At 39.7% G+C, this 17828-nt stretch overlaps 1 protein-coding gene across 1 annotated transcript in view; it reads right to left on the bottom strand.

The window, feature by feature from the left end:
• LOC309549493 (uncharacterized protein) overlaps positions 1-17828 on the bottom strand; it is a gene marked incomplete at its 5' end in the record, with an annotated part of 245888 nt that overhangs the window by 99356 nt on the left and 128704 nt on the right. Inside the window, 5 exons of the mRNA XM_082249823.1 lie at positions 3132-3231; positions 10246-10355; positions 10674-10793; positions 13705-13788; positions 16167-16280. Coding sequence (XP_082105949.1) covers positions 3132-3231; positions 10246-10355; positions 10674-10793; positions 13705-13788; positions 16167-16280 — 528 coding nt within the window. The remainder of the gene's footprint in view (positions 1-3131; positions 3232-10245; positions 10356-10673; positions 10794-13704; positions 13789-16166; positions 16281-17828) is intronic.

Here is a 17828-nt window from a genome sequence, read left to right as displayed (position 1 = left end):
GATCGGCGCTGGCAATGATGATGGAAAATGGCTGCTGCCCTCACTCTGAGGCCAAACAGCCAGCCCTTACCAAACCTGGCGGCCAGTCGAACAGCGCAAAAAGTCGCTGAAAACGCCCGCACTGGCCCCCACGGGATCTGCACAGAGCAGCCCCGGGGAGAAGGAAGCCCCCACACTCCCCCGTATGGCGGTCTGCACCGCAGGAGCGCCCCTGCAGGGACAAGGAAGGTAAGACACAGGGGGCCATCCCACGGCCATAAGGGGGATATTACAGCAAACTTTACATGTACCGCCATCCCCAGAGTGGGCCCACTCAATCCCCCCTCGAAACCTGTTCCCAGGGACAGAGGGGTAGTAGTACTCACCCTACTGCGATCGTGGGCACCGCTCAGACACGGGAGACCTCCCACCCTGGGTGGGGGTGCCGTCAGCCAGGAAGGATGCTAGCAACCCGAAGTTGAGACATCCCAGCGAAGATAGGAAAACTTTGCAGGCTGGTCGCCTTTGCAGGGGCACTGTCGTTGTGAGGCCTGGGCATACCAAAAGCCTGCAATGCTCGATGGCAGACTGGGACTCCATAAGGTTCTATATTAACCAGTCTGAGGCCCAGTTCTGCTGATGCTTGTAGTCCTCCAAATTCAAAATAACTAGCGTAGGTGAGAAAAAAAAATAAAGAGCTATTTTTAAAAGAAAAAAACACTTTTCAGAAATAAAACAAGAAAAAAACTGAGACACTAGGTCCCAGGAGGGAAGACCTATCTCTACTCCTGACGCTAGGCAACAAAGAACTGAATTAGAGTGGTACTGGCTGGAGGATATAAGCCAGAGGGATGGCCCCCTGGGGGTGTGTCTATATGTTAATGTTTGTTGTATTAACAAAATTACTGCCTTAGCTTGCTCCTGCAGAGAAGGCCAATACCCAATCGTGAAGACTGTATGAATGGGCGGCGACTGTCAGAGGACATAAGAGAAATATGGATAATGTTTTTGTGCACAATTCTTATGATATCACAAGTACAATGTTAAGTTGGTCCTTCCTTATGATGAATGATACTGGAAGCCTTATTCTTTCTCTGCTCTTTCTGGATGTACCCTCTAGCAGTGGCGTCACTGGAATTGGTGTCATCTGATGTGGTAAAACATGGTGTCATCCATCCCTTCTCACCTTGTCCTGCTCTCCCCCCCTCCCATTCTTTCCCCCCTCATCATGTGCAGCTTCCTCCTCTCCCCTCCACCTTGTGCAGCTTCCCTTCTCCCCGTACCTTGTGAATTCCCCTCTTGCCCCCTCGTCTCCCACTTGCCCCAGCTCACATTGTCCTCCTTCCTCCCAAACTTGTGTACCCCCCTCTCCCCTCATCTTGTGCAGCTTCCCCTCCCTCCTTACTTTTTGCCACCCTTCCCCTTGTGCAACCCCCACCTTCTGGAACTTACCTATGCCCCCCTTTGTACCCTCCTCCCCCAGTGTGTCCCCCCCTCACCTTGTGCAGCTTCCACATGGCTCCAGAGCCTTGCAATTGTGACGGTGGTGCCGGCCCTTCTTCAGCACACGAGGTCTTGCACTGCACACAGATACAGTACATGCTGTGTTTCTCCAGCTCGTGGTCGGGTGGAAAGTACCAGGCAGTGTTTTTTAGTGGTCCCCTGGATTGATGATAGCGGAGGTGGCAGGGCATGTCATATGATGTCCTCCTGGAACAAGCCTTGCGTGCGGCCGTGCTGCAGGCGTGATCTGTCACCAGCTGTGTCCACTGGACACAGCCGATGACTGATCAGTGTACCGGGCCACTGCCAGTACAATGTGATTGCTGTGATCAATCACAGCAGGTCACATAACAGTTGTAAACAATTAATGGTTTCCTTTCATGCCATTCATTGTTATAATTGTGTTGTTAGCTGTGACTGGTCACAGTGATCACATGGTACAGACAGGGCCAATCACAGTCCATCTGTACCATGTGATTAGCTTTGGCCAATCACAGCTAATCAAAACAAAATAATGCAGTAAAATGCTTGCTTATAACAATGACATTCACTGCTATAAGCAATCATAATCTGTAAAAAAAAAAAATCTCATCACTTCACAGAGTAGTCCAATGTTACTATGGTAACATTATATTGCTCTGATCAAAGTGTGTTAAAAAAATAAAACCATTTTTTTTAAAATTGTTACATTTTTTTGTTATTTTTTGTACTGTCACCAGTCAGTGTCCCTGATCACTGCCATACCAGTTAAAAGATGACGCTGTACTGTACTGTGGACAGTATGTACAAAAAAAATGTGAACATTTTTTTTCTTTTATTTCCAAAAATATTATGACAAACAATTACAACTTTTAAAAATCTCGCCATGCCTCTTACTAAATACTGTCTACTTTCCAAAAAGGGGAAGTTTGGGTGATATCTGTACTCTCCTGATATTTTTGGGCCTCAAGTACAACAGGGTTGATCGATTTCAAGATATATGCCATAGTTTGTGGACTCTATAACTATCCTACAGACTAAATAATATACACTCATTTAGGTTATTTTCACCCCAAAAAATGTAGCAGAATACATTTTGGTCTAATTATTTCTTTGCAAAATTTTACACCGGGAAATGAAGAAAAAATAAAAATAAAAACAATAATATTTAAATAATATTATATATATTTTAATTTTATATATATATATATATATATATATATATATATATATATATATATATATATATATATATATATAAATTTTGTTCACACAAATAGAGCTTTCTTTTGGTGGTGTTTCATCACCACTGGGTTTTTTTTTATTTTTTGCTAAATAAATTAATGAAAAAAGACCAAAAATATTGGGAAAAAAATGTGTGTGTGTGTGTGTGTGTATATATATATATATATATATATATATATATATATATATATATATATATATATATATATATATATATATATATATATATACATACACACACACACACACACACACACACACACACACACACACACACACACACACACACACACACACACACACACATATATATATATATATATATATATATATATATATATATATATATATATATATATATATATATATTTTTTTTTTTTTTAATTTATTTTTTTTTAGATATAACTATTTCATTTAGCACTTACCCTTCCATCTAAAGTGTCTCTGATGAGTCCTTCAATCTCTTCTTTCATCTTATTGAAAAAATTCTCATTTGTCTTTAAGACCTCTCTTTCTTGTTCAAAGCTGAGATGAAAAAAAATAAAAACAATAACAAATATCAGCTGAAGTACAAATAACATGCAATATTACAGCAGTGTATCACCCACAACCCAAAACTCAATGGGGTCTCAATCCATTTTAGCAAGAGTGAATCTCCCTAGTAGGGATACAGACAGAAAAAAAATGTCAAGGATTTTAACCTTTCCTCACACTATCCAAAACTAAAAAAACAATTGGTTTTAGAAGCACTTTAAGAGCCTGTAGAGAATGAAATGTCTGTGTTTAACATGATCTTCAGAGAGTTTTTCAGCATTACCTTCCTTCCTCAGTTTTGCATCTGAACAAGTGCATCTGTCCAGTAGATAGTCAATAAGACAAATAAGTCATTAGGACAATAAGTAAGAAAGGGTTTTAAGATAATGTCAGGTAGTGCTTTTGTGCAGGACACCAATAGGCATATTTACAAAGCGGTGACTGTGACATTCACCAAACATTCACTGCAGGTGAATGGTCCTGATTAACTTGTTTTAATTTGCAATGAATTTTATACCACCTAGGAATGTTTGGTAAATGCCACATTTACTCCTTTGTATATATACTATACTATATATACTATAGTGTTTTATGGTGTACCATTTGAGCAGAAATGAGAAGTATACTGTATATAATGTGATGGAAATACACCAAGATGGATAAGTAATAAAATGTTTAATGAGAATGTATAGTGTTTTTATATATTTTCTTTATTAATTATGTTCAGGACTATCTTTTGTATTTATTACCAAGAAGAATAATTAGGTAAAACTGGAGAGTGCCAAATCTAGTGCAGCTCTGCATGGTAACTAATCAGCTTGTTCATATATGCTTTGACAAAAAAACCTGGAAGCTGATTGATTTCTTTGCAGAGCTGCCCCAGATTTTTCACTCTCCAGTTTTAGTAAATCAACCCCAATGAAGATATACAAACTGCACACTGCATGTAAATATTGTTGCACTGAATCTAGCACCATGGTGCTGCAGGACAACAGTGCCAAATTATTCTTCTTGGCAATAAATACAAAAGATAGTCCTGAACATAATTAATAAAGAAAATATATAAAAACAATATACATTCTCATTAAATATTTTATTACTTATCCAACTTGGTGTATTTCCATCACACTCTCCAGTAGTAAACCAACCTCATTGTGTTGATCTGGATTTTAATCATTTACCTTTTTTAGTGCATTGTTATATTTTAGTGAATACTCGTGGTTTAATTCACACATTGGCTTTTTAAATGTCGATAAAGTGTAAATCGTACAAAACTCAGCTTTTCAGTACCTTAAAACAGAACTTCACCCAAAAGGGGAAGTCTCGCTTTTCCCCCTCCTCCCTCAGCTCCCATATTTGATATCTTTTTTCTTTTTTTTGGGGGGGGGGGGCTACCTGTGCAGTGGGCAGCTGTTTGTGAGGCCACAATAAGCCACAATCAGCTTCCCACAATTGAGATGCGGGTGTCTGGTCCCAAAGACTGACAAAGTTCTGGGTCGAGTGAGGACATCGCTGGATCCTGGGACAGGTAAGTGGGTTTTATTACAGTATATGTAGCTGCTGACTTTAAAGAGTTGTAAATCTGTTTTTTTTTTTATCTTAATGCATTCTATGCATTAAGATAAAAAACCTTCTGTGGCAGCAGTCCATCTCAGCCCCACTAATACTTACCTGAGCCCATCTGGATCCAGCGATGTTGCAGGAGAGTCTCGACTGCCTGGGACTCTCTTTCTTCATTGGCTGAGACAGCAGCGTGGCACCATTGGCTCCCGCTACTGTCAATCAAAGTCAGTGAGCCAATGGGGAGAGAGAGGGGGTGGGGCTGAACCACGGCTCCATGTCTGAATAGACACACATAGCTGTGGCTCGGCTCAGGTGCCCCCCATAGCAAGCAGCCTGCTGTGGGGGCACTTGGCAGAAGTGAGGGGCCAGGAGCGCAAACAAGGGACCCCAAAAGAGGAAGCTCTGTGCTGCTCTGTGCAAAACCACTGCACAGAGCAGGTAAGTATAACATGTTTGTTATTTTTAAAAAAAAAAAAAAAAACAGAGACTTTAGTATCACTTTAAAGTTTTTGCTTACAGGGTAAAGATCCTCTTTAAGTAGTTCTGCCATAGCTATAAACAATGTGGTCTCATGCTTGCCGTGTACTCATATTACTAATGATGCAGTAGAAGATCTAGAAAACCGTTCCCCAAATCAACAATCATTATATAACATTCACACTGGTCCTCATGCAACTTGGATTCTGTGCCTCTCCACTCTTCCTCCAAACTCTGGGAACTTGATTTCCAAAGGAAATGCAAAATGTTCCACAATCTGTGATGATTTTGGGAGCCATGTCATCTGCTGGTGTTGGTCCACTGTGTTTTATCAAGTCCAAAGTCAGCGCAGCCCTCTAGCAGGAAATTCTAGAGCACTTCATGCTTCCCTCTGCTGACCAGCTTTATGGAGATGCTGATTTCATTTTCCAGCAGGACGTGGCACCTGCCCACACAGCCAAGTACCAATACCTGGTTTAACCACTTCCATACCGAGTCATAGTAATATGACGTCGGCATGGTGGTTGTACGGATCCGGGCGGGCGTCATATGACGTCCGCCCGCTCTAGCTGCTACTGCGCGCCCCCGGGGGCGCGCAGCGCAGCGATCGGGGGTGAGGCTCGTCCCTCGGACATAGCCCATCCCTGATCAAGGTAAACAGCCAATAGAAATTGGCTGTTTACCACGTGATCGGCTGTGTCAATCACAGCCGATCACATGAGCGGCTCCAGCACGAGCCGCTCGTTTTCTCTGCAATGCGCGCCCCCGGGGGCGCGCAGAGCAGCGATCGGGGACGAGGCTCGTCCCTCGGACAGAGTCGATCCCCGATCTAGGTAAAGAGCCAATGAAATTGGCTCTTTACCACGTGACCGGCTGTGTCCAATCACAGCCGGTCACAAATGTCAACAGAGAACACGGTAACTAGCTGTCACCGTGTTCTCCTCCTCACACACTGATCCTGTGTGAGGAAGAGAGTGTGGTAACAGCTAGTTACCAAGTACAGTGCACCCCAAACACGCTGATTGCCCCCCCCCCAATAAAGAGCACCTGTCACTAGCCCATCAAAGTACCCGAGTACCTGTCACCAGCCCATCAGGTACTCTGATGATAGGTACTCGGGTACTCTGATGGGCTGGTGACAGGTATTCAGGTACTCTGATGAAAGGTACTCGGGTACTCTGATGACAGGTACCCGGGTACTCTGATGACAGGTACTCGGGTACTCTGATGACAGGTACCCGGGTACTCTGATGACAGGTACTCGGGTACTCTGATGACAGGTACGCAGGTACTCTGATGACAGGTACTCGGGTACTCTGATGACGGGTAATCGGGTACTCTGATGACGGGTACTCGGATACTCTGATGACGGGTACTCGGGTACTCTGATGACAGGTACTCGGGTACTCTGATGACGGATACTCGGGTACTCTGATGACGGATACTTGGGTACTTTGAGTACCTGTCAACGGAGTACCCGTCATCAGAGTACCTGAGTACCTGTCACCTACCCATCAGAGTACCCGAGTACCTTCCACCTGCTCATCAGAGTACCTGACGCCTGAAGTACCCGAGTACTTGCCGCCTGCTCATCAGTACCCATCACTACTCATCAGTACTCATCAGTACCTATCACGTATCAGTACTGATCATCAGTACCTATCACCTGCCTGTCACCTGCCCATCAGAGTACCCGAGTACCTGTCACCTGCCTATCGGAGTACCCGAGTACCTGCCACCAGCTCATCAGTACCAGAGTACCTGTCACCTGCCCAACAAAGTACCCGAGTACCTGTCGCCCTTCATACAGCCACCATGTCTAAGTCCAAAAAGGTTTATATACGCCCTCCGTTTAAACCTAAATACCGGTGTTATGGCAGCAGATAGCTGCCATAAGCCTGGTATTTTTTAAACGGTGGACGGTTGGCTTTCCGATAAGGGTGGTCCCAGCGGCGGATTCGCCGTGGGATCACCCTTCCGGGATGGCGGAAGAGGTGCCCCCCCCTCCCGCCGTGTCCGGTCCTTTTCCCCGCTTACCGGACCCGCCGACAGCGGGGGAAAACGATCCGGTCCCAGATCCTCACAGACAGGATGTCGAGTGAGGGCAAACTTGCCCTCACTTGACTCTATGGTCTTGGAGGACCGGAGCTACGAAAAATGTTGTTGCCTAGCAACCGGTTTAAAGGTCCTTTTTTTTTTTTTCATTTTATATAATAATTTTTTTTTTTTTTTTATATCTTTTAGTGTACTTGTGAGATCTGAGGACTTTTTGACCCCAGATCTCACAAAAAAGAGGTCCTGTCATGCCTTTTTCTATTACAAGTAATGTTTACATTTCTTGTAATAGAAATAAAAATGATCCTTTTTTTTTTTTTTTTTGTTAAACGGTGTAAAAATAAAAAATAATAAATAAAATAAATAGTAAAAAAAAAAAAAAATTAAAGCACCCTGTCCCCGTTAGCTCGCGCGCAGAAGCGGCGCATACGGAAACCCCTCCCACATATGTAAACGGTGTTCAAACCACACATGTGAGGTATCGCCGCGATCGTTAGAGCAAGGGGAATAATTTGAGCCCTAGACCTCCTCTATAACTCAAAGATGGCAACCTGTAGAAATTTTTAAATTGTCGCCTATGGGGATTTTTAAGTACCAAAGTTTGTCGCCATTCCGTGAGCGTGCGCAATTTTGAAACATGACATGTTGGGTATCTATTTACTCGGCGTAACATTATCTTTCACATTATGGAAAAAAATTGGGCTAACTTTACTGGTTTATTATTTTTTAATTAAAAAAAGTGCATTTTTTCCAAAAAAATTTGCTTTTGGAAGACCGCTGCGCAAATACGGTGTGATAAAAAATATTGCAATAATCTCCATTTTAATCTCTAGGGTCTCTGCTAAAAAAAATATATATAATGTTTGGGGGTTCTAAGCAAAACAACTGATTTTAGCTTGTAAACACCAAATGTCAAAAATAGGCCTAGGCAAGTGGCTAGGATGCATGATGATGCTCCTTGGATGTTAGGCCCCTCTATATGGCTAGGCTGTGAAAAAGTCTCACACATGTGGTATTGCCATACTCAGGAGGAGTGGCAGAATGAATTTTGGGGTGTCATTTTTGCTGTGTACATGCTATGTGCTAGGAATATCCTATAAATTGACAACTTTGTGTAAAAAAAAAAAGTTTTCATTTTTTTCCCACGTTTTCCAAAAACCTGTGGAAAAAAATGACATGTTCAAAGGACCCATTTGCCTCATAGAATATACGTTGGAGTGTTTGCTTTCCAAAATGGGGTCATTTTGTGGACTTTTCCATTGTATTGGTGCTCTAGGGCCTTGAAAAATGTGATAGGTAGTAAGAAAGTTTTATGTGTATTTATGCTCCTAGAACGCCTGAAGGTGCTTCTTGGACGTGGAGTATCTTTTTGTGGCCAGGCTGTGTAAAAGTCTCACACATGTGGTATCGCCATACTCGGAAGGAGTATCAGAATGTATTTTTGGGTGTAATTTTTGCTGTGTACATGCTATGTGTTAGAAATAGCTTATAAATTGACAACTTTGTGGGAAAAAAAAAGAAAAAAAAAGAAAAAATATTTTTTTTCTTCATTTTCCCAAGAATTGTGGGAAAAAATTACAACTTCAAAAAACCCACCATGCCTCTTACTAAATACCTTGGACTGTCTACTTTACAAAAAGGGATCATTTGGGCGGTATTTGTACTGTCCTGACATTTCAGGGCCTCAAGAAAGGAGATAGGCAGTCAGTACATCTGGTGTGATCAATTTTCAGTAATTGGTACCATAGCTTCTAGACTCAATAACTTTCACACAGACTAAATAATATACACTAATTTGGGTTAATTTTACCAGAGACATGTAGCAGTATACATTTTGGCCCAAATGTATGAAGAAAAATTAATTTTTTGCAAAATTTTATAATTGAAACTCAAAAAAAGTGTTTTTTTTTTTTCAAAATTTTTGCTCTTTTTTTGCATATATCACAAAAAAAAAAAACCCCAGTTGTGATCAAATACCACCAAAAGAAAGCTCTATTTGTGTGAAAAAAATGATAAAAATTTTGTTTGGTTACAGTGTAGCATGACTGAGCAATTGTCATTCAAAGTGTGAGAGTGCTGAAAGCTGAAAATTGGTCTGGGCAGGAAGGGTGTCTAACTGCTCTGTATGGAAGTGGTTAATAAACATGGTATCACTCTGCTTGATTGGCCAGCAAACTCACCTGACCTAAACCCCATAGAGAATCTGTGGGGTATTGTCAAGAGGAAGATGAGACATCAGACCCAACAATGCAGATGAGCTGACCTGATCAAAGCAACCTGGGCTTCCATAACACTTCAGCAGTGCTAAAGGCTGATTGCCTCTATGCCACGCCGCATTGATGCATTAATTCATGCAAAAGGAGCCCCAACTAAGTATTGAGTGCAAATTATACTGTACATGGACATACTTTTCAGTAAGTCAACACTTCTGTATTAAAAATACTTTTCTTTTATTGGTCTTATATAATATTCAAATTTTCTGAGATACTGAATTTTGGGTTTTAACTAGCTGTAAACCATAACCATCAAAATGAAAAGAAAGAAATGCTTGAAATATTTTACTCTGTGTGTAACACATCTATATAAAATATATGAGTTTTACTTTTTGAACTGAATTGCTGAAATAAATTAACTTTTTGATGATATTCTAATTTTATGAGATGCACCTGTAGTATGTCAAATATATCCCAAAGAATGATTTTGATCCAACATATCGCTGCCTTGAAATTCACCAAGGAATAGTTAAGCTTTTACTAATGATCAAATTAAATATAAGTACTAATATTGAATAATGGCCTAGCATTGTAAATGTGTGTGTGTGTGTATATATATATATATATATATATATATATATATATATATATATATATATATATATATATATATATATATATATATATATTTACATACTCTATAGTCTGAGTAGCCGGTTGGGTGTCTTCTGGTGGAGTGTCATTTTCGGGTTCATCATTAGCTTCACCCTTCTGACTGGCTTCAAAGTCTTCCAGTCTCTTTTCAATCTGAAGTATATAATTATTGATTATACAATTTAGTATAGTATAGCATCTTTGCTAAAATAAAGGTAGAGCACAACTAACTTTCAATAAGTTGGGATGCAAAACAAATGTAATGCTTTCAGATCGTCTTCATATGAATAAAGCCACTAAAAAGAACATTATACTGGTATACTGGACATTTTATTCTATTACTTTACATATAAATGTATAATGTACAAAAACAATAAATAATATATGCAGCGTTCATTTATCTATTTGGGAAACTCAATTGGGATATGCAGAAACGCATTTGTAAATAAAAAAATAATGAGGAAACATTACCTCTAATATGGTGTTTTTTTTCTTCTGTATTATTATGCGATCAAGTTCTTTAAGCAATAAATCAATCCCAGAATTCTTTAAAAAATCTTTATTATTCTCAAGGATGTCAAAAGGGTCACCCTGTATGGAGCACATGTATCCTATTAGCTATTTTACCTTACTATTATTAACATTTATTTAGCTTTCTTTTTAACAGTAATTTTTAATAAATTTAATAATAATAATTAATAATTAGTAATTTAATAAACACATAAAACACCTTATGGTATATATATCAACATTAGTATCGTAAAATGTTGAGCAGGTTGTGCTAAAGGAAACCATTTTAAAAAATATCTGTAACCATCTTACGTTTGCACATTGTACACTATAAACATTGAAAATGTATGGGCTAAAAGTGGCCTAAGAGGAAAGGGGAGAGCAAGGGAGGGTAAGTGACAGCTGGGAGGGGGGGGTCGAATGAGGGCAAAGACCCACTGTGGTGGATATCCAAATAATGGATTTGTCTCCCTAAGACATAACCTAAAGCATCTGCCACATGAGATCAGTTTCACAAAAACAAGGCATTTAGTCTCTGCATGTAAATCCATTTTACCCATATGTTATCATATTTTTGGAGGACAGATTTGGCTGTAAAAAACTAATTTATGTAGAGGTAGGGCACCGTTGATCACAAATTAGGTAGCTGATAGAAGTGTGTTTAAATATCCTAATTCCATATTAATTTGGGCCTGGTATGTTACGGATATGGGTAGAGCACAGTTACCCCAAAGCAAAGGCATGTATATAGGGAGAAGAGGTGTGTCTCTATATTTTCCTCTACCCTTTGTCCAGGCCACAAGAGGGGTTTTCATGAGAGTAGTAACTACAGGACTGAGAGTGGGGTCTGTAGTAGGACGCAAAGTGTTTGTTAACCAGGGTAGGATCTATCAGAGATGTACCCCCGGAATTCACTATATTAGCAATACTAGCCATCGATGCCTGTTCTTTTGCAAACCCGTGAGTAGCCTACCTCTTTTTCCCCATGTATAAAAACATGATGTGCCTGATAGAGCATTTTTTTCCTAGTTGCTGAGGTCTTTAAAAGTAAAACTTCCATGTACGCTACTTTAGAGCATTGTGAATGTGGGGGTCTTGATTCTGAGTGAATTAGGAATCTAACTGTTAGACTTGTAATTCTGCCTGAGTCAACTCTTGAGCACAAGATCCTTGGGTGGATGTGTTAAACAGAGGATCTAATTAAATGGCTGAACAAAATATCATATCATAACGTATTAATAGCTAGTGCTTACATATGGTCTCCAGCCATTTAGCATCTTACATAGATGAGGTAAAAAAATTGTGCAGCTTCTCCATATTGGACGAGTCTGGCCAGGAAAATCATGCTGTACGGTATACCTATTGAATGAAGTTTGGCCCTGACCTCATCAAAGGACCATCACAGTAGTTGGGTATCTACAGAATAGTTAGGGAAAAAATTATATTTTCCAAGCATTCCTCTCTCTTTGCTCTGGCCTACTTTAGTATCAGACCACAATATCTCAAGATGAGGAGTTTAAATATAAAAGTGTGTGCAGAAGTCTCTGGTGGGCCCCTGCATAGCTGGCATGAGGTGGGCACATTCCACGGCAAAAAAGCTGAATAATTTAGCTCCAGGCAGTAGTGTGCAGAATATGTTTTCTGTGAAAAAAGGGTGGTATCCTGACCTTCTGCTTCCGTGGGCAGGTCCAGTATGTGAAAAATATTGCATCAAATGTGATTCCCCACATCTTCAGCCCTGACTTCCAGAAACTTCACTTTAGTTTGCATGCAGAGAGTAATAGTGTAGCTGTGGATTATATCCTTCACCTCAATTTCCCACTGCTTTGCTTTGCTGATTCCCTTTTCAAAAGGTGTCAAGGCCTCAGTTCATCAGCCCGATGTCATTCTGTAGATGTTTCATCTTAGGGGGTAAGGCCGTTTGACACCCAGAGATAGTGGACATCACAATAGTGAAGTTAGCCTTGCCCAGTGACTTGGGATCACATGTCTCAGTTGCCATAGCTAGTAGACTGTACTACTGCCACTTTCTGAAGGCCTTTGAAGTCACCTGTGAACCTTGCGAAAGCCAAGGTCATCCCTAGGTGGTAGGGGGGAAAGGTGTACAACCAGGTGGTAGAAAAATGGTCCATAACTCTGTTTGATTTTCATGCTAAGGCAACAGAGCTCCACAACTTCACATCTCTTCCGATCGCCATCTCAGACATGCCCCCAATTTAGCTGTCTTTAAAGTAAGCCTCCAACTCAAACTTTTTTATTTTTTTTTGCATTGAGTAAAAGGTTTATTTTAACGGACCTTTAAAGAAACACAAGGAAACTGTGGTCTATTTAAAAGGATTACTAACATTTACTTTATCTTAAAATTTCCTTTACTAGATGTGCATTTACATGATTAAATTAAGGGCAATTGAGAACAAATTCTGTCCGTTCTGTAATAGAAGTTTCTACTGCAAACCATTCTAACATGGTCCCATGGATATTCAAGCAGTTAAAGCTCTAGCATAAACCTTTTAACTGTGTTTAAAACAGGAAATGCTATAAATCCCTCCCAATGGATCCCTCATGACAACAATATAATGCAACCCCTGGAATATTGGTCAAAATTTCATAAGTAAAAGTGGACATTGCAAATAGTAAATTCCATCCAAATAAACATTGCTCAGTCTCTATAATAACCACAGAACAGGTTATCAACAAACATTAGGTTGAATTACGCTACAAGATCTTATACTTTTACATTCAGAAACAGAAACATGGTTCTTGGTCTACTGTGGGCAGTCTTTATTATTCATAAATAGGAAAGAGCAATTTCTGTTTGCAGCTTTCAATCTTTTTGGATTTGCCCCAAGCCGCTTGATCTTTCCATATTCTCTGTAGGACATAGGGGCATTATGTCTTTACTGGGCTTGACAACTTTAACATTTACATCTGAGAGACTGTCAGATATTTATGTGGTCTGTGTTTGAGATGTCTTTTAGGATACATTCCTCACCTCTAGTGAAAGAATTGAAGAGTGCAGTACTGGTAACAAAGTGGAGGAAAATATATTTTGCTTCATCTCTGGAGTAAGTTGCACCTTTTGAAGAAGAAAAAATGTATAAACACGAGAAAACAATAGGAAACATTGTAAATCACAATTTATCACATCAAATGTCAAATGTATCTGTCTTGACTAAGCGTATTGATTACTAAAGCAATTAGATAAGTACTGATTACTAACCTATAGTAATCAGCATTAATCTATTACTAGTCTGACAGGGCAAGATTGACTTTTTATTTAACTTACAGAGAGATATTACAACTCCTGGTGGTCTTACAGATCACACACAAGCTGTGGGTGTATATCTTCTGAGATCCGTTTTTCTCCCTGCGGTTTCCACAAACAAACAGGCTACACTTCCACAGTTTCTTTTTTACCTTGTAATCCAACAAGCATTATTGCAAGTAGTGCACATGCCCATAAAGGCAGACTATGACACATGGTTCACTGCCCTTCTCCTACTACTTTTATGCAGTTTTTACCAATATGGGCTTCATTACCAAATCCTATTCGGTAGAAATGCACTGAAGAAGTAGGAGAGGGTCTGGCAGTGAGCCATGTGCCATACTCTGGCTTTGTGAGTTTGCACTACTTGCAATAAAGCTTGCTGGTTTAAAAAAAAAAAAAAAACAGTGAATTCTGATTTCTATCAGTTACAGCACTGAAGAATTAGTACTAAAAAAGCTCTTTACTGAATACGAAAGATAAGCAGCAACTTTAAATCAACTACAAATCTATGAAAACAAAAGTAGCAAAGGCAATATAGGATCCACTTTACAAAACATTATAACTGGCCTTGACTTTGAATCCTGAAAATAAACACTGTATGCAAATCTTTTTGTTTTGTTGAATATCCACCTACAGCATGTATACTCCAGGAATGTTATCAAATGTTACACTCTTACCTATTTCAGTCCTGTAGATATTTACAAGCACCCTTTTCCAACAGACTTTTGTTATTTTCAAAAAGGGGGCTCTACAGGAAAGATAAGGTCAGTACACGTAGGGGTTGATTTACTAAAACTGGAGAGTGCAAAATCAGTTTTTTCATGGTAACGAATCAGCTTCTGACTTCAGCTTGCTCAAATACATAGTTACATATACTAGTTGCATAGTATGTGGGGTTGAATAAAGACAATAGTCCATCCAGTTCAACCTGTGTAGGTGTACGTTTGTCAGTTTCGATAATCATTTCCCATATCCTTGTATATTGTGTTTGCTAAGATGCACGTTCAAGAGTCTTTTAATAACCCAAGCTGACACCACCAATTGTGGTAGAGAGTTCCACATCCTTATCACCTTGACAGTGAAAAACCCCCTGTGCAGCTTTAGGTTAAACCGCTTCTCCTCCAATCTCATTTTGTGGCCCCGTGTCCTCTTACACTCACTAAGACTGAATAGTTTTTTTTCTATGCTGGGATCACCACTGAGGTATTTGTAAATCTCTATCAATTCCTCTCTCAAGTGTCTCTATTCTAGTGAGAATAAATTTAGTGCTTGTAGTCATTCCTCGTAATTGAGGTCCTCCAATCCCTGTAATAATTTTGTTGCCCTTCTCGGGACTCTCTCCAGCTCCAGCACATCCTTTTTGAGGACTGGTGACCAGAACTGGACGGAATACTCCAGATGTGGCAGAACCAGCGTTTTATAAAGTGGCAGGGTTATAGTTTTATCCCTCGAGTATATCCCCTTTTTTATGCATGTTATTATTCTACCGGCTTTGGTAGCTGCAGCTTGACATTGCATACTATTGCTTAGTCTATTTTCTACTAGGACCCCCAGATCTTTCTCCATCCTTGATTCCCCCAGATGTTCTCCCCTAGTGAGTAGTTTGCGTTGTAGTAGCCCAATTATTTTGCTCAGGTCATTCTGTAAAATTTCTATATCTGCTTTGAAGTTATTGCCCTACCTATCTACCTATTTTTGTGTCGTCCGCAAAAACTGAGATTGAGCTATTTATCCCTTACTCTAGATCATTTATGAATAAAGTAAACTGAATTGGTCCCAAGACAGAGCCATGGGGTAACCCACTTACGAATTAGGCTTTAAAAAAAGAAAAAAATGGACGCTGATTGGTTCTATGCAGAGCTGCACCAGATTTTGCACTCTCCAGTTTTAGTAAATTGACCTCATAATGCCAACCAGGGTATCAAATGACTCATCTAATTAATACTGTTCTTTTCGCAGAACAGAAGTATATAATGTTAGTAGATAAAGTTCAGTGCACATTTTTTAAAGTCGATAGTCAAATATCTGGAAATGTGACTCTGATGAGAATCCTTTGGAAGATGTTAAAAAAAGCATATTTGGTAATTTAGTCATATGCCAAGTATGTTTTTTTTCCACTTTGAAAAAAAAGCTTCTAACTCTGTTATATACAATATCCTTTTTCCAAGTGTGTGTGTTATTTTTACCAAATGCAATAGTTCAGTAAGACTTTGAAACTCTTCTTCCTGTTTTCGGCTGTTTTCCATCATAATTTTCTTTAGTTGCTGAAGGTCTTTAGCACAAAACTGATAAACATGATTCTAAAAGGAAACAAATTGGAACAAACCTATTGTATAAATACATTATTGTGTTTTTTTTTTTTTTTAAATAAAAATGTACAAAGAACTTCCTATCCTGCAATTGCTAGGATTGGGCTTCTCATCGGCTCTTGAAATACTCTAATGCTTTGCATATTAAGCAGTATAAAACAATCAGTACAATTTTAAGGCAACAAGATGTGCATACTTGAAACAAATAGAGCATTATGCTTGCAAGAAAAGGTGAAGGTGTAGGTATTTGAATGGTGAGGTGAACTAATCATGTGTAATGAGTATTATATTCAAAAGGAAAGTTTATAGTGGTGCACAACAAGTATATAAACAGTGAAGAAATGTACTTTATATTTGCAGATAAAAACTACAAAATGTGGTTTCAAATTACAACAGGTAGGGCTGACTACAGGAATGGATAATAGTTTTGCAGATCCAGTTAAAGACTGTAAACTATTTGCTGAGAAGTAAAAAAATGACACCCAGAGGTAATTTATGTACTATTAGGCCTTGTTCGTACGGGTGCACTAAAGCCTACACCCGTGCTAAGGGCTGTGTTTGGCCGCATGGGATGCCCAGGTGTTTCTTGCATCTGCATGTGGGCGGTCCCATTAATGTCAATTGGGATGCAGACAATGTATGTTCGTGGATATGCACCTGAACAGGTGTAAAATTGGCAGCAGTGGCCATGTCCCAATTGACATGAATGGAACTGCCTGCACTTAGAGGCATGAAACATCCCCTGTGGGCAAACTTTGCCCTTTGCATAGATATACGGTAAAGGCTGAAGTTTTTTTACCTTCATTCGTTCTATGCATGAAGGTTAAAAAAATAAACCTGTGTGCTGTTCCCCCCACAGCCCTCCTTAATACTCACCTGAGCCCCCTCTTGATTTAGGGATGTGCACGGGAGCCTCAGCTGTCCCAAGTTTCTCTTTCCTCATTGGCTGAGACAGCAGTGGGGGCCACTGACTCCCACTGCTGTGAATCACAGCTAGTGAGCCAATGGGGAGAATGTGAGGGCTGTATAAAGGATATTTACTAAAAGTGGAGCGCACAGAACCAGGTGCAGCTGTGCTTGGTAGCCAAAATTATTCCAACATCAGCTTGTTCAATTAAGCTTAGACAATAAAACCTGGAAGCTGATTGGTTTCTATGCGCAGCAACACCAGATTCTGTGTGCACCAGTTTTAGTAAATCTCCCTCTATGTGTCTTATAGACGCATACAGCGGGCTTAGGAGCAAGCACACACCAGTGCCCCCATAGAAAGTGGCTTGCTATTGGGGGCCCTGGTCAAGGTGGAGGAGCCAGGAGCACAGGTGGGGACCTAAGAAAAAGAAGATTGGGGCTGCTCTGTGAAAAACCATTGCACAGAGTAGGTAAGTATTTAATTATTTAAAATTATTAAAAAACAAAAAAAAAAAACTAATCATTAATATCACAAATTTAGAAACCTAGCAGCAATCTTGCTTTTCTATGCGACCTCCATTCCACAGAACATTGCCCAATAACTATTTTATTAGATTCCTAATATAATTA

This window comes from Pelophylax lessonae, assembly GCF_965119305.1.
Source record: "Pelophylax lessonae genome assembly, chromosome: 1".
Classification (NCBI taxonomy): Eukaryota; Metazoa; Chordata; class Amphibia; order Anura; family Ranidae; genus Pelophylax; species Pelophylax lessonae.
The sequence above is the reverse complement of the archived record's forward strand: the minus strand, read 5'-3'. Positions and strand labels throughout refer to the sequence as shown.